Source organism: Eublepharis macularius, chromosome 13, assembly GCF_028583425.1.
Source record: "Eublepharis macularius isolate TG4126 chromosome 13, MPM_Emac_v1.0, whole genome shotgun sequence".
Classification (NCBI taxonomy): Eukaryota; Metazoa; Chordata; class Lepidosauria; order Squamata; family Eublepharidae; genus Eublepharis; species Eublepharis macularius.
In genome coordinates, this window is record NC_072802.1 from 53,529,930 (window position 1) to 53,545,497 (window position 15,568).

Genomic DNA, 15,568 nt, shown 5'->3' on the forward strand with positions numbered 1-15,568 from the left:
GGCAACCCCAGCCTGTGCTCCATACAAACCCAGCTATCCAACCCACGTACCCCATTGGGTAGGTTCTTCACAATGAGCCGCGACATGCTGCCACTCTTCTCGCCTCAGCAAAATCGAATAAGGCGCATCAAACAAAAATCCACCAACGGTCACGCTGTTCACTGGGCGCCGCCATGTTGTGATCTGCGCGAAATCACGTGATCCAAAGGCTAGTTCTCTTACACAGCGCCTGCGCACTTAGGAGAGGCGTCAGGTTTCGCGCAGAGGAACCTGGGATTTGCGTCGGCGATCCATCGCTGACCTCTCAAGGGAACTCAAGAACTTCACATTTCCGGTTGTCAAGCGAATGTGCTCAGCAAGCAAAGCAAAAAGAGTGACGGGAGCGTGTATTCTCCCATTCGGACCTCATACGAGTAGGACAAAAAAATCTACATTTTAATTTTCATTGATCTGCTGCCACCTAAATTTCCATTTTTAATTTAATAATAGACATAATAGAGTGACAGCTGCCTTGAACCATCGCTCTCTATAAGCATGGAGTGGCCTCTCTCTTAGCCTTGGCTTTTTAATAATGACAACTATAGGTTGTACTTTATACTTCTGCCCCTTATGGGGGGAAAACGTTCACACAGAATCCAGAAGTGATAAGCTGCACACAACGTTTGTCTATTTCTCATCTCTATAGCAAGCTTCTCAACAAGCGTGTGGAGTAACTAAAAAAAATACCGCAAGTGGGCAGCAGGTGGCGGAATACAGTTTCAGGTGGGTAGCCCTATTGGTCTGCAGAAGAACAGCAAGATTCGAGTCCAGTAGCACCTTAAAGACTAACAAATTTTCCCAGGTTACAAGCTTTCGAGAGCCAAGCTTCCTTACAGTGCAATCCTATGCACATCGTTTCAGGTGAGTAGCCAAGATAGTTTGTAGAAAAAGAATAATATTTGGCTCCAGCAGCACCTTAGAGACCAACTAGATTTCCAGTGTATGAACTTGGTCTAGTTGGTCTCTAAGGTGCTGCTGGACCCAAATCTTGCTATCTTGAGCAACTCCAGTCTAAGCCCATGGAAATCAATGGGCTTAGGCTGGAGTAACTCTGCTTAGGATCGAACCATTAGTCAGAGAAGAGTAGAAATGGAGATCTCCTAGTCTTTATATCCCAGGCAGAAGGTAGGAGGGATGTTGGAAAGAAGATAGGATGTAAAGGTACAATGTGAAATGCAATTAGCTTGGTTAGAGCAGGAGAGGAGGTGGCAGAAGAGAGTAGACAGAACTTGCTGCGGGCATAATGCGGAAAATATACAGAAGCTGAATTTAAGTCCAGTGGCATCTTAGAGACCAACAAGATTTTCAGGGTTTAAGCTTTTAAGAATCAGAGCTCTCTTCTTAAGTTACATAGAACCTGGGCTCTTTTAGCATGAGGGGTAATGAATATAAGAAATCAGCAGACTAACTTAGTTATTGTACATTGGAAGTAATGAGAATTGGCACAGTCTCCAGTGTAGCTCTGTAAAATTACTTTACTAAGAGGATCAAAATAGGGTTACTTTGGAAGAAAATAATAAATTGCTAATAGGGTACATCTTGCTAGTATAGATAGAGAACTGAGAGAAGACGGAACAACAACTTAACTAAACAAAGAGCAATAAAACTTCAGTATATAGCATGATGTAATTGCCCCTCCTAATAAACAAGTTACTCAATAGAAAATCCTAATTCTACTTCATTATGCTTAGAGACTCCCTCTTCTACGGCGGGAATCTTTACTCGAAGCCCTAATGATTACATGCAAGTTTTCTAATTAAGTAGGTAAAGCAAACAGTTTAATTCTTTCATGACTGAAATAGAAACACTTGCAAATTCCCCACAATGAAAAGGTTTTGTTTCTTCCCCACCTAAAGACTCCTGAACTTTTCTACTACCACTTCTGCTGTTGGAAGAAGCTTCTGTCTCGACAAATTCTGCTCTCCTGCATTGTCTGATACTTATCTAATACCATTTCTGCGTTAACATATTATGTCTAATACTTTTTGCTTTGTTTCAAGCTTCTTTAATCTTCCGATTATGTTGCTTATTTGATGTCACCTCCTGTTGATTGCATTGACTTATGCTGTGTAATTCAACTTGAGTCTCAGGGAGAAAGGTGGAAAATAAAGAAAATAAAAAATGTGTGCTGATAATGGGACAAAACTCCCATAAATCTCCAATCTGCTATCAGGATACTGTTGTAGGTGCCATGTAATGGATCGGGCTTCAGGCATCCATTGCAGAGATTCCAGTTCCAATCCTCACTCAGCCAGGGAGGTAAGGCTTCGACTGGAATAAGTGACCTTGGGGCAGCCATTCTCTCTTAGCTCCACCTACTTTAATCATTAAAGGTCCATTTCATGTCTTATAGTTCAAGGGTACCAGAATCTGGAGCACTTCCAGAAACAGATTTACTGAGCCCTTAGAGGAAATTGGCTAGGGAAGCTGCTATGAAAGACTTGTGTTCCTTTCTTTGATTATTCTGAATAGAGTTATACTTTGTTTACTTAAGAAGACCCTAGACCAGGGGTGGGCAAATTGCGGCCCGCAGGCCACATGCGGCCCGCTACAGAGTTTTTTGTGGCCCGCCAAGACAGTCAGAAAAATCTGCCTTGAACTGAGATTTCCTTCATTTCCTTTATTCCTACATTTGTCTCATTAAACTGATTCTAAAATTAAATGTGCTTGCAGCTATAGATGATATGAAATTAGCACAATAAATAAATTGAATAAAACGACCACTATTTTATTTAATTTTATAATACAATTTATACCTTTTCTGAAATGCAAAGTTAACTAATGAATGCAATCATTTTAAAAGATGCGGCCCTCCGCTAACCTCCGCTCCCACAAAGTGGCCCCCGAGCCAAAACAATTGCCCACCCCTGCCCTAGACTCATTCCTGAGTGATTGTGACATCTTACACCTGCCCTGCAGGGTTGCTGTGAGAATAAAGTTTGAGCAATTAAAGCCGTTCACTCTGCCCTGAATTCATTGCGGGAAGGTCAGAATAAAGACTGGAGGTTTTCCGTAGAATGCTGCTAACTTTAGTAAAAGTTTGGGTTCTTACCAGGGGTCATTTCGTAGAAAAAGAGCTGGAGGAACTCATTAGCATAATGCATTAGCATAACTCATTAGCATATGCCACACCCCCTTAACATTACCAGAAGTGTGTCATTAGCATAGCTGGTTTGCATATGCCACACCCCCTGACATCATCTATCCTAGCGGTTTTGGACCCAATCCTGGCCACTCTGGGCCGAAATTGGGCCCAAGATGGCAAAAAGGGACTGAAAATGGCCAAAAAGGGGCCCAAAATGGTCAGGATCGGGCCACTGCTGAGTGGGACAGTGATCCACCACCCATCAGAGGCCTGATCTGGGCCGTTTCAGCCCCAATCCAGGCTGAAGTGGGCCCAAAATGGCCGAGAGTCAGGTGGGCGGGGCCACCTGACATGTGACCTCTTTGGGGAACTGCCGGAACTGCGTTCCTGCGCATTCCCTCTCGAAATGAGCCCGGGTTCTTACCTGCTCTTTTATGACTTGTTAAAATACTTTTATTGTATACTGTTGCTTCAGTGTATTCGAGGTGGGTGGGTGGGTTTACAACGGTGAATTAATCAAATGTTGTAAAGCTGCCCTGGGAATGGTATAGATGAATGTAAGGATCACTTGCAAATGCAGCCAGCCATTAGTTACTGACTTGGAGGCTTTTTGGCTTCCAAAAACTGATGGAGAACGAAAGAATGGAACCTTGGGAGAGTTTTGTTAAGCAATTCTGTTTGTGGTCAGCAGGGGGAGAGCTTGGCTTGGTTACGTCTTATCCCTGCCAAAAAAAAAAAAACCCACACAGCACAAGCCAGCCCATTTTTTTATTTTTTTAAAATGCTTTGTAACAGAGAAATTCACACATACTGCAGGGTTTTTAAAATGCTTTTTAAAAGGGGAGTTTTAAAAAACAAGCACAGCAAGATAGTGGGAGTTTGTGTCATTTATCACATGAACACATGTTGAGTTAGTCTATCAAAGTCAGTATTGTCTACTGAGACTGGTAGCGGCTATCCAGGGTCTTGGGCAGAGGTCTTTTACATCACCTACTACTGGAGCCTGCACCAGATGAAGTGAGCTTGTGACTCACAAAAGCATATAGGATTGTAGTCTGTTGCAATGTTTAGTCTGTATTGCCTTGCTTTTACTCCATTGTTTTCCACCTTTGCAAACCTTTTTCTGCATTATAGTATGTCATGCCTTAGACAGGGGTATTTTTGTTTGCATTATTTTCTAATTGTGTGATTCTGTTACATTGTATGTTTTATGCTGGTTGGTTTTTAAAAAATATTTTACAGTCCACCTGAAGTCTCAGCGAGAAAGGCAGGCTGTAGATGAAGGTATTGCTGGAATTATTTTTGATTTAATCTGTTATATGCTACTGGGCTCTTGTTTTATTTGCCAGATCTTTGTATCTGGGGATTAGAACTTGGAGTCCACCATTGTGCCACATCCCCTCATCACCAGTGTCAAGAAGGCCTTGGTCTTCCATGAGAGTATGCTCTTCCATTAAGAAAAAATCAATCCACACAGAAAACTAGCATGTCAGGGTTCAGTCTAGTATTTTCCTTGACATGCTAGTTTTCTCTGTGCAGGGAATATTCTTGGAAACAAGAATCATGTGATTCCCTTACCTGCAAACTGCAATGAGACACTATAGGAAGAAGTGGATTGCCTCATGGAGAACAAGGCCATACAAGCACAATCCTAAGCAGAGTTACTCCAGTCTAAGCCTGTTGGTTTCAGTGGGCTTAGATTGAGTAACTCTGCTTAGGATTTCACTATAGTCACTTGGCTAGCTACCATCAGGAGCTTAACAGAGCAATCCTAAACAGGGTTACACTCTTATAAGTCCATTGACTTCAGCGGACTTAGAAGGTTGTATCTCTGTCTAGGATTGCATTTCAGGCTTCTGTCCCACTCCACCACATTGGATACTGCAAGCGCAAATTCAAAGGATGAGCCATGGAGAATGGAGGGAGTGGGCAGACAATACATTCTCTCTCCTCAGAAAAAGAATCCAAGCAAATGTTCTTAGGTCAAATTTGCTTGCATTCCTTACATTGGATATCTTGTTAATTTAACGCCCCCCCCCTCCAGTGGCTCTGACCTAGATTGCCCAGGTGAGCCTGATCGTATCAGATCTCAGAAGCTAAGCAGGGTTGGCCTTGGTTAGTAATTGGATAGGAGACCTCCATGGAAGACCAGGGCTGCAGAGGCAGCTAATGGCAAACCACCTCTGTTAGTCTCTTGCCATGAAAACTCCACCAGGGGTCGCCATAAGTCAGCTATGACTTGAGGGCATTCACCACCACCACCACCCCTCCAATGATCATTACTACAGTTGAATTTAGGAAGTTAGATTTTAGGTGAGTAAAATTAATAATATTTAGCTTTTATGTGATTCCAAGCCCTTCACACACAGAGAGGTCTTGTAATGCTTACAACAACCCTATAAGGTAGGACAGCAGCATTATCCTCAGTATTGCAAACAGGAGACTGAGACAAAGCTGTTTGCTCAAGTGCAATCCAAAGCATAGTTAAACCCATCTAAGCCCACTGACTTCCATGGACTTAGAAAGGTGTAACACTGCTTACAACTGCACAGCTAGTGCGTTTTCAGTAGGTACAAGATTTGAACTGGGGACTTTTTGGATACCAGCTGACATGTTGTCCAGCTGTTATGCTTCACAGTCCCCTAGGAGTAAATGCAGGTGTGTGACACATGAGCATTTGCCAAGTTTGGTCTTAAATTCAGAAGTTAGAAGTATTGTCGTATTTTTTCATATACCTCAAGTTCCTGTTTCAAAAGTGAATGTAAAAATCTTATACTCTTCTTGATTCAGCAGGCAGACAGAGTCCCAGCTGCCCTTCCTTGCTTCCCTTTGCTTGGCTTTCCCATCCAGGAAGGTGGCAGATTCGTCCATAATGGAAGGACCGGGAGGGGGAGGGGGAGGGGGAGGGCAGGCATGTTGCGGCTAACAAGATGATCTTTCAATACATCCAAGTCAGCCTGTCACAAGGAATTAGGCGGCCGGCTCATCCAAGGAGCCGGACATGGAATGGCACAGCGCGAAGGAGCAGGGGTCACCTTGCTATGAAATAATATTATGGGATGCCTGCGGCCCTATGACTGAAGTCTCCAAAGCACAGACAAGAGCACAGGGTCTTGACGGATGGGGACAAATAGCAGAGGAGGAGTGAGAGGGGTCAGCCACATTGTCCTGCTGGGGGAGGAATTGGAGAGAGGACAGATGCTTGTCTCCAGTCATTTGGCCAGCAGCCGTGAGGGGGAGACGGGCAGAAGAAAGGGGCTGCATGTCAGTCAGGATGAGCAGATAGCTGGAGAGAGTCCATCTCGCTTGGCCAAAAACGACTGAGTCTGTTCAGAGATTCGTCCTGCTATTGCTGTGGAGTGGGCTTGGAGTACCTGAGTGAGGTTACTTCCATAAGGAGGTTGTCCTCCGGTTTAGCATCTAAGCTGGAGAAGGGTTTGGGCAGGGGGGAGGTGTTGGAGCATCCAGATAACATCACTCCCTAATTGTCCACTTTCTGGGTCTCCCCCCACCCCCATTTTGTTCTACCCTGGGTCTCAAGTCTGTGATACGCTGAATCTTCATGCATTCCTCACCTCACAAGTCCAGTCCCCCTCCATATTCTCCATCAAGGTTGGGACAGTATAGGAAACGGATCTTTATGCATGATCCTCTGTCTTCAATGGCAGGAGTCCACCCAGAAGTCCTCTGGGGCCCTCCCACTTAGAGGGTCTTCCTCGCATCCAGGATGCTCCGGAACCTCTTTTGCAGTCAGGAGCGGAGTCATCGCTCAGAGCCAAGTGCAAGCTTTGCATGCAAAAGTCCAAATTCACTCCATGTCATCTCCTGCTGAAAGGAGCTCAAATTGAGAAACCTCCTTACTTAAAAGTATAGGACTGATTGTCTGGTCCAGAATAAAGCGACCTTCAGACAGATAGCAGAGATTGCTCACCATCCATCTAGAACCACATTACTGTTATTAGCCTTGCTATCCCTGGTATATTGTTAGTAACAGTTACATGGGGTTTTATGCTTTAATCCTCTGCCATGTAATTTAACTGCAAAAAGCAGCTATCTCCCCCTCTCATATGGATATCAGGACTGCAACACTGGGGAAGAGGGTTTTTGCTCTCCCCACTCTCACCCTCATCACAATTTTCCTGATTAGAAATCACCTTTCTGGGTTGCTTTACAACCCAGGAGGTGGGAAAGGATGTATGGATGTAGGCCTCAGGAGGGCAGAAGACAGGCACAATAGGGGTTATGTCTTCAGGAGGGAAAAAGACAGGCAAAATAGAGGTGTATGTCTTTTTTCCTTACTAGGGCTTAAAGCAGCCCAAGGGAAGGGTATTCCTGAGAATGGAAACATCACGGCAAGGAGAGAATTAGAGCACACTAGCTGCCCAGTATTGCAGCCCAGATGGTATATTGTTGCAAAATGAGGGCTACTTTTTGCAGCTAAATTATATATCTAGGGATCCAATCATAAATCCTCATGGAATAGTTTGGCCCTGTAACCCTGTGCGTGCTCCCCTGGGAGCAAGCTCCACTAAACCTAGGTGGACTTACTCCTGAATGTAAATAAAATCGAGGGTGTTTGTCATGCAGGTGTTTGATTGTATATATTGCACTTTTGAATGACACAATGAGAATTTGAACAGAATCTTGGTTTTTGTATTGGAGGGGGCTGGGAAGGTGGGGCCTGCTGACCCTTTCCATTGTCCCACCATTTCTCCATCCATCATCTTCTCCTCCTCCTGGTTTCCTTCTCTGCTTGTGTCTAAACGGGCCCTGGGGAGGGTCCGGGCAACAGCTGCCTTTGATCAGCCCCACATCTGGGAGAGCCAGCTCAGCAAGAATGCTGAGCAGTGATCAAAGGTGGGAGCCCCCTGACAGCTGAGCTCTGTGTTAATAGGGGGGCTGGGGGTGGCCAGTGCATGCAAGCCAGCTCCACCCCCTCCCTCGCTGCCCTTGGGTCTGCTTAGAGCGCAGAGAGAGATTCAGCTCCCATCTTCTTGCATGTCTGCGAGACCACGGGCTTGTTTAAGTGGTCCCTCTCCTTCTACCGGTCTTTGTGGTCCACTGAACTTGACCAACGTGTAGCACAAGACATCTTGCTTGGGTTCTCTTCCCACTCTTGCTTTTTATATTTGGACAGTCAGATGGGTGAAAGAAACACAGAGAAAGGGTGACCAGGACAGGAGAGGATTGAATATACCAGTTTGTTGTAGTAGATGAATTCACATCTTTAGTTATTATATTGACAGATTTAAAAACCTCACGTGGAAGGCTTGGGTGAGGCAACAAACAGCGTGTTCCCTCTAGTGAGGGATGAACTTTTCTCAGCTCAATTTGGAATTGGCCCAGAATTTACAAGCTTTCTCAGAGAAAAGCTCTCCTTATTACAGATTTTTCTTACCTGGCTTGTCATGTTAGTTCACACTAACAGAAACATCTTCTTATTCTACCATTTTCAACACCCCACAGAATTTCACCTTTTATTCCTCACCCCTAAGAATTCTATTTCCAACTCAGGAAAATCTGAGCAAAATGCCCCAAAGTGAACTGTATAGTAGATGTGCTATCAGGGCTGGACTTGAGACAAAAGTATAGGGCTTCAGCCACCCCGGTTCCACAGAGGATAGGGTTGCCAGCCTCCAGGCAGTGGCTGGAAATCCCCCGAAATTACAACTGGTCTCCAGAACACAGAGATCAGTTCATCTGGAGAAAATGGCTACTTTGGGGCGTGGACTCTATGGAATTATGCCATGCTAAGGTCTTTTTCCTCCCCAAACCTCACTTTCTTCAGGTTTCACCCCTCAGATCTTCAGGAATTTCCCAACTTGGAGCTGGCAACCCTAACAGAGGACCTCCTGCATACAGGTTGTAGCTGGAGATGAGTGAGCTCTACCCAGCTCACCCCCATCTTTATTTTGTCACTTTCTACCCCAAGTGCATTCTGGGAATTGTAGTCCTTAGGACACCAGACATTAATAATGACAAAGAGGTGGGTGACTTTAAGTCTGGAGTCTAAAATCACCTTAATTGCTCTGTTGTTGTATAGTTCCTGAGCTACCGTACCAGAAGAGGCAGCTCAAAGATACCCCCCAGCCAAGTTCTTGGGGGAAATGATGCTCAGTTTGTAATACATCCAAATTTAACCAGTAGACAAATTCATACTCTAAAATGAGCAGTTGTGAATTTTACTGAAATAACCTTGCAGAGCAGAATAACATGTAAGCACATTCATCAACATTTCCCTGCACCAATAGTTGATTGAGGTCTGAAACTCGGGGTCAAATCAGAAGAGAGCTTGGGAGAACTCAGATCATCTTCCCAGCACCTATCCCCCTGTGTAAATAAGAGGCATAACGGGACAGATTCTGGATCAGTTCCATGAGGAAGGGTAGGCTATATTTCCTTTCCTGCATCCTCGGGGGGCAGTTCCCTGGTCTCAAATCCAGCTTCCCTGAACTGCTGTTTATTCCATTGAGGAAAAAGATGGGTTGCCAGCGTGCAGGCAATGTTTTCCCCAAACAGAACAGAGATCAGCTTTGTGAGTCCATCTGAGGTCAGAAAAACTGTGTGTGGGGGGGATTTATCTCCCTCTCCTGCAACATGGTACCAACCAGGACTGGGGCTTCCTGGGGCTTTTTTTAAAAAACAAAACAAAAATACACTGGAAGAGGGCCATCTGTGGATTTTCTGGATTTTTGCAGTTTGACCTTCAAAAACAAAGCTATATAGGTAGGTCTTGCCACACTTCTGAAAGCACGCAAGATGTTGGTAAGTCCACAGTGGAAGGGGATGCTACGGCCACAGCAAACCTTCACGCTCTTGAATATCTAGCTGGTTTTAATGATATATTTGAACTGAATGGTTTTAATGGTTTGGAGTCAGGACTCAGGAAGGACAGTTTAATCAACTCATTATTATGTAAATGGAGTAGAACAATTCATTCATTCATTCATTCATTCATGTCAGTTTTAAGTGAATGCCACCCCCTGTGCCTGCTTGCTGTAAGATTTGTACAGCCATCTTTGCAGTTTCCTGAGGTCCAAGATAACTTCTGCTTCCCAAGCCTAATCCAAGTCTCCTTTGACCCTGTGGGACAAGATAACAACTCATCCTTCCTTGTGAGTCCTTATCAGTTTATGTTAGGCCCCCTTCTTTAAGCAATGGCCTTCCTTGTCCAAGCAATATATAAATAGGTGGGGTTTGGCCTATGCTTACAGGAAGGAAAAGGGCTAGCCCAAGGTTTCTAGCTGCTCAGGGCAAATCAACATTTTGCCAGTATGTTGTCACATATTGAACAAGACAGCATATTAAATTATCAAAAGTTGGTCTTGAGATGTGGTGATGCTTAATTGCTCGGGTCTGAACTAGACATTACATTTGGCACATGGGACTGGAAGTCCGATAGCAGCTTCAAGTTCCTGATGGGATTTCCGTTCCAAAGCATGCTGAGCCCTGATTTGGATCGAGACCACAGTGTGGGAGAGAAGGGGCTTCAGACTTCCCCCTGTGCCATCTTCCCAACCTTAAACGACCCCAGAGGGGCAGTGTTTGCCCCATGGGGGATCCATGTTTAACCCACCAGATTCAGATCAGGAAAACAGCACGGGGAGGAAAGCTCAAGCCCTTTCTTCCCCCATACCAATACTGGAGTTCTGTGGAACTCATGGGGAAGTCACAGCTGCCATCTGACTGCAGGTCCCTTGTGGTGGTCGCGTGTCGAACGTAACATCTAGGATGGACTGTAGATGATTTTAAAAGGGAGTTGGACAAATGCACGGAGACAACTTTCAGTGGTTAATACCCATGATGGCAAAACAAAACCTCCAAGCAGTATATATGTGAACACCAGTTGCTGGATGGTGGACTCAGCAGAAGGGGGCAGGCTTTGGCTTCTGGGTCCTTGCTATGAGGTTGCTAGGGCATCAGGTTGGCCTCAGCAGGAAAGGGGATGCGGGACCAGATGGACCACGATTCAGCAGGGCTCTTCTTACATTCTTGTGTGTCTTCTCCTCTGTGGGTCAAAGGCACATAACATCTGCCGTAAGTGCGGAGCCAGGCTAGGGTGGTCAGAAGAAGAGAGGGATGGGGAGGAACACAGGCTGACATATTGTGTCAGGGACAACCCCTGACAGTCTGAAGATGTCACCCCGAGAAAGAAGAGAGTGGCAGTAGAAAGGAATTGGCAGCACCTGTCAGCAGATGCCAAGCTGTTTTATGGCTTGAAGGCAGTTCAGGAAGACAGGCTGGCTCTGACCTTGGACGTGAGAGAGGGTTAGGGGGGCACCCCCATAAAGCTAGCTCGGTACACAGGCAGCTTTGCTGGCTGACCTAGAGATCGAAGGTTACAGGAAGATCTCGGCTCTTTCTCAGTTGCAGGGAGGGGGGAGCAACCATATCCCAGGAATCCTGACTTTTCAAAGCAAATCCTCCTCCTGTCTCCCAAGAGGAAAGGAGCAGTTGGGTTGGCAGCAGCAGGAAGGATCCTGTCTCAGCTTGGAGTGTTCAGCTGACATGCACATGTACAAGTCTCAAATACTTCCCACCAATTCACATATGAACACTCTTCCTGTGCTTGTGTGTGTAAGGATCTGTCAAGTCACAGCTGACTTATGGCAACCTCAGAGGGTTTTCAAGAGATGAACAGAGGTGGTTTGCCATTGCCATTGCCTGCCTCTGTGTAGTGACCCTGGACTTCCTTGGTGGTCTCCCTTCCAAGTACTAACCAGGGCTGACCCTGCTTGGCTTCTGAGATCTGATGAGATTTGGCTAGCCTGTACCATCCCTCCTGTTCTCATGCTGATAATTTCAGGTGGATAGCCGCCGTGTTGGTCTGTAGTAGAAGAACAAGAGTTGGGTCCAGCTGGTCTCTAAGGTGCTACTGGTCCCAAATCTTGCTATTCTCATGCCATGATCTTCATTGCAAGCTGTGAACTATATCGTGTTCATGTGTATGCATGGAGGTCAAGAAGTAGGGTGGCCAGGTCCCCATGTCTTCCCAGGGGAAGACCCCATGTCTTCCCACACCAGGGAAGACCCCAGGTCCCCATGTCTTCCCACACCTCCCCCCCTTCTTCCTTGTGCACAGGAGTGCTATCGTGCTCTTCAGTGGCCCAATCTGGCCTGATTCAGGCCCAAATCGGCCTGATTCAGGCCCAAACTGGCACGGATTAGGCTGCTGCGGCACTCTGCAACAGCCCGGTCCAGTCTGATTCAGGACCGATCTGGTCTGATTCAGGCCCAAATCGGGCTGCTGCATAGCACAGGAGTGCTCGCATGCTCCACAGTGGCCTGATTCAGGCCAAATCGGGCCCACGGGAGTGCACAGCACTGCTGGGAAGCACACCCCCAGGAGGTATGTTCCTAGTTTTCCTCTAGCTCACTAGAGCAGGAAGTACTTAAGAACCTTGTGTAGGGAACAGCCATTCAAAAACAGTTACTTCTGCTAAAGGAGGAGCTTGATTTAGAGCCTCCCAACATGTTGTGATTGCCCCAGCCACCATGGCAGCCATTTTGTCATGGCGCCCTGACCTGTTTTCAGAAATTCCCAAAGACACAACAAGTTCAGGGACCCCTGCCCTAGCTGATTGACTATTAGTCCTCTCTGTTGTTTTAACTCAAAAATCCATGTTCTGATTTTACTTTTGCCTTATGTGAATTAAACCTGTGAATCTTTTATTTTCTTACCACTTTGTTTCCTTCCACCAAATTTGCCCCCATAAACCATGTGCTTTTTTTCAACATTTTGTGTGAATTAACAAGCCGGCATTTATACATATTATGTGCACAAGTGAATTACTGATACAGGCAAAAGTCGAAAACAGAGAATCAGAAACAACTGACAAACACAGAACTATATAAAGAAGTACAATATTGAACATCCCTTCAGTTTCCGATTGAACTTCGAGCAAGCCCAGAGAGTCTGGTTGGCATCCCTATCATTGCACAAAAAGTAGTACCAGAAGGCTCCAGAAAATCAAGACTGTCCCTGGTAAACAGTGACCACTGGAGCTCAAAAGCCCAGTAGGGGAGGGGGGGCAGATGCCTCCCCCATGCAATTGCCTACTTGTTTGCGGGATGCAACGCTGCAGAGGGGAGGCTGCACAAGCTCTCCTTCCCTGTGATCAGCGACACTTGCAAAGCCCTGTGGCTGCTCATGGGGAGAAGGCATGCTTCCTTTGCCCGGGGGCAACCTACAGACAAGGGGCAGGGCAGGCATGCTCGCTCCGGCTGTCCCTGCCTGCTCATTCAGTGGATGAGTGGGACTGTCATCTGTAGTGGGTTCCTGTACGCACTGCGCCCACAATGAGAGCACAACATAAGTATGAAAGAATCACATTGCTAGATCCACCCGTACTGAAAGGCCCACCTAGGCCAGCATCTTGTGTCCTGATAGTGGCCAACCAGATGCCCCCAGAAAGGCATAAAGCCCCTTATTGTTGCTCCCCTCGACAATTGGTTCAGAGGTATACTTCATAGACTTATACAGCTGGAAGTGACCCAGTGTCATCTTGTCCAACCCCCTGCACAATGCAGGAAATTCACAGCTACCTCCCCCCCTCCCCCCCCATACCCACAGTGACCCTTGCTCCATGCCCAGAAGATGGCAAAACACCTCCAGGATCCTTGGCCAAACTGGCTTGGATAAAATTGCTTCCTGACCCCCAAAGTGGTGATTGGCATTATCCTGGGCGCATAAGAAAGGGCCATGAGAACTAAGCACTGATGTAACCTTTCCTGTCCTCCCTCTCATGATCTGCCTAGGTTCACAGAATCAGCATTGCTGTCAGATGGCCATCCTAGCCTCTGCTTAAAAACCTCTGAAGAAAGAGAGCCCGCCACCTCCCAAGGAAGCCTGTTCCACTGAGGGACTGCTCTAACTGTCAGGAAGTTCTTAATGTTTAGCCGAAAACTTGCTCTGATTTTGGAGATTTCATTTAACAAGCATGTGCAGTAGCTGCTGGTACATCATTAATGGACTTATACTGCATTGCATCAATGGCAAACCACTTCTGCTTTCACTTGCCTTGAAAGCTGCTTGGTGGTGTTGCCATAAGTCAGTTGTGACTTGACAGCACTTTACATGCATACTTCTTTGCATTTCTTGCCCTTTGATTTCCTGTTAGCATCCCAAGAACCCACACTTTCTATTTGTTCAAAGGCCAGTTTCTACGCCTTCTGGTTCCACAGATGTGCAAGAATTTGCATACGTCACTTTTCCATCAAGAGTGGAAGCTTAATCAAGTGAGGCAAAATTAGCCTGTACAGGCAATTTACGTAACTGAAACTATTTATCTCAGATGTGGAATAAAATCTCTCTTTTTGTGGATGCCAAGCCTTGCATGCTGAAAACAATACCTGCACAGTCCATGCAAGGAAGACAGGATTGCTAGACATCCAGATCCTGGTTTGCCTGTTATGGTAAAGGGCAGGGCTTGGTGGAACTCAGTGGTGGAACTCAGGACCGCACAATGACATCACTTTGGGTCAGCTGGAAGAAGGGGGGAGTTTTTTAAAGTTTAAATTGCCCTAGGTGAAAATGGTCACATGGCTGGTGGCCCCGCTCCCTGATCTCCAGACAGAGGGGAGTTTAGATTGCCCTCCACACCAGTGGCACGGAGGGCAATCTAAACTCCTCTCTGTCTGGAGATCAGGGGGCGGGGCCACCGGCCATGTGACCATTTTCAAGAGGTGCTGGAACTCTATTCCACCGCGTTCCAGCTGAAAAAAAGCCCTGGTAAAGGGTATGGCTCAGACCTGCCAACTACAACTACTGTGGTTTAGTGTAGAACTAGGAGACCTGGGTTCAAATCACGACTCACCCATGAAACTCATTGGATGAACTCATTAGGTGATCTCATCCTGGTGCCTCCTTTGCTGTATTTTTGTCTGGTGCTGTACTCCTTGCTTCCCATCCATTGGCAGGGATGATACCAAAATGCCTGGATGCGCTGTTTGGATCTGAACATCCCCATTCCAGGGATGGGTTTTCCCTGCCCAATCTTCCTAATGTCATTGGATAGAAATACATTGTGAATATAAAAGCATCCACTTAATGGCTGTACGTAAAATTTTGTTAGTCTTTAAGGTGCCGCTGGACTCCTGTTCTGCCACAGGCTAGCAGGGCTACCGATCTGGAGTTACCATTAAAGCTGGTGCCAGTTTCCTGTTTAGAAATGATGAAAAATTGTCGCATAATGTATACAAGGCATCCAAATAGCATACAAGCAACAAACGAAAGGAGAAAACTAGAAGAGAAAGGTGGGATGAAAATGTTTCCACTGAATACAAATAAAAATGGCGTGTTTGTATATCTCTGCCTGTCAATATAATAGAGGTGATCTCCAGGTATACCGAGACAAGAAATTGTATGGGAAGCCGAGCCTCTGGGTGAAGTACTTTCTCTTCTCCTGACCTCCCTCTTTTGTTCCAGGGTTATTTTTGGAAGTA

General features: G+C 46.0%; 1 protein-coding gene across 1 annotated transcript in view; it reads right to left on the minus strand.

Moving 5' to 3' along the window:
- The window catches only part of RBM19 (RNA binding motif protein 19), a 125,613-nt gene extending 125,451 nt beyond the window's left edge, over nucleotides 1–162 (minus strand). The window contains exon 1 of the mRNA XM_054997032.1: nucleotides 51–162. Coding sequence (XP_054853007.1) covers nucleotides 51–86 — 36 coding nt within the window. The 5' untranslated portion in view covers nucleotides 87–162. The remainder of the gene's footprint in view (nucleotides 1–50) is intronic.
- Nucleotides 163–15,568: the final 15,406 nt, after the last annotated feature.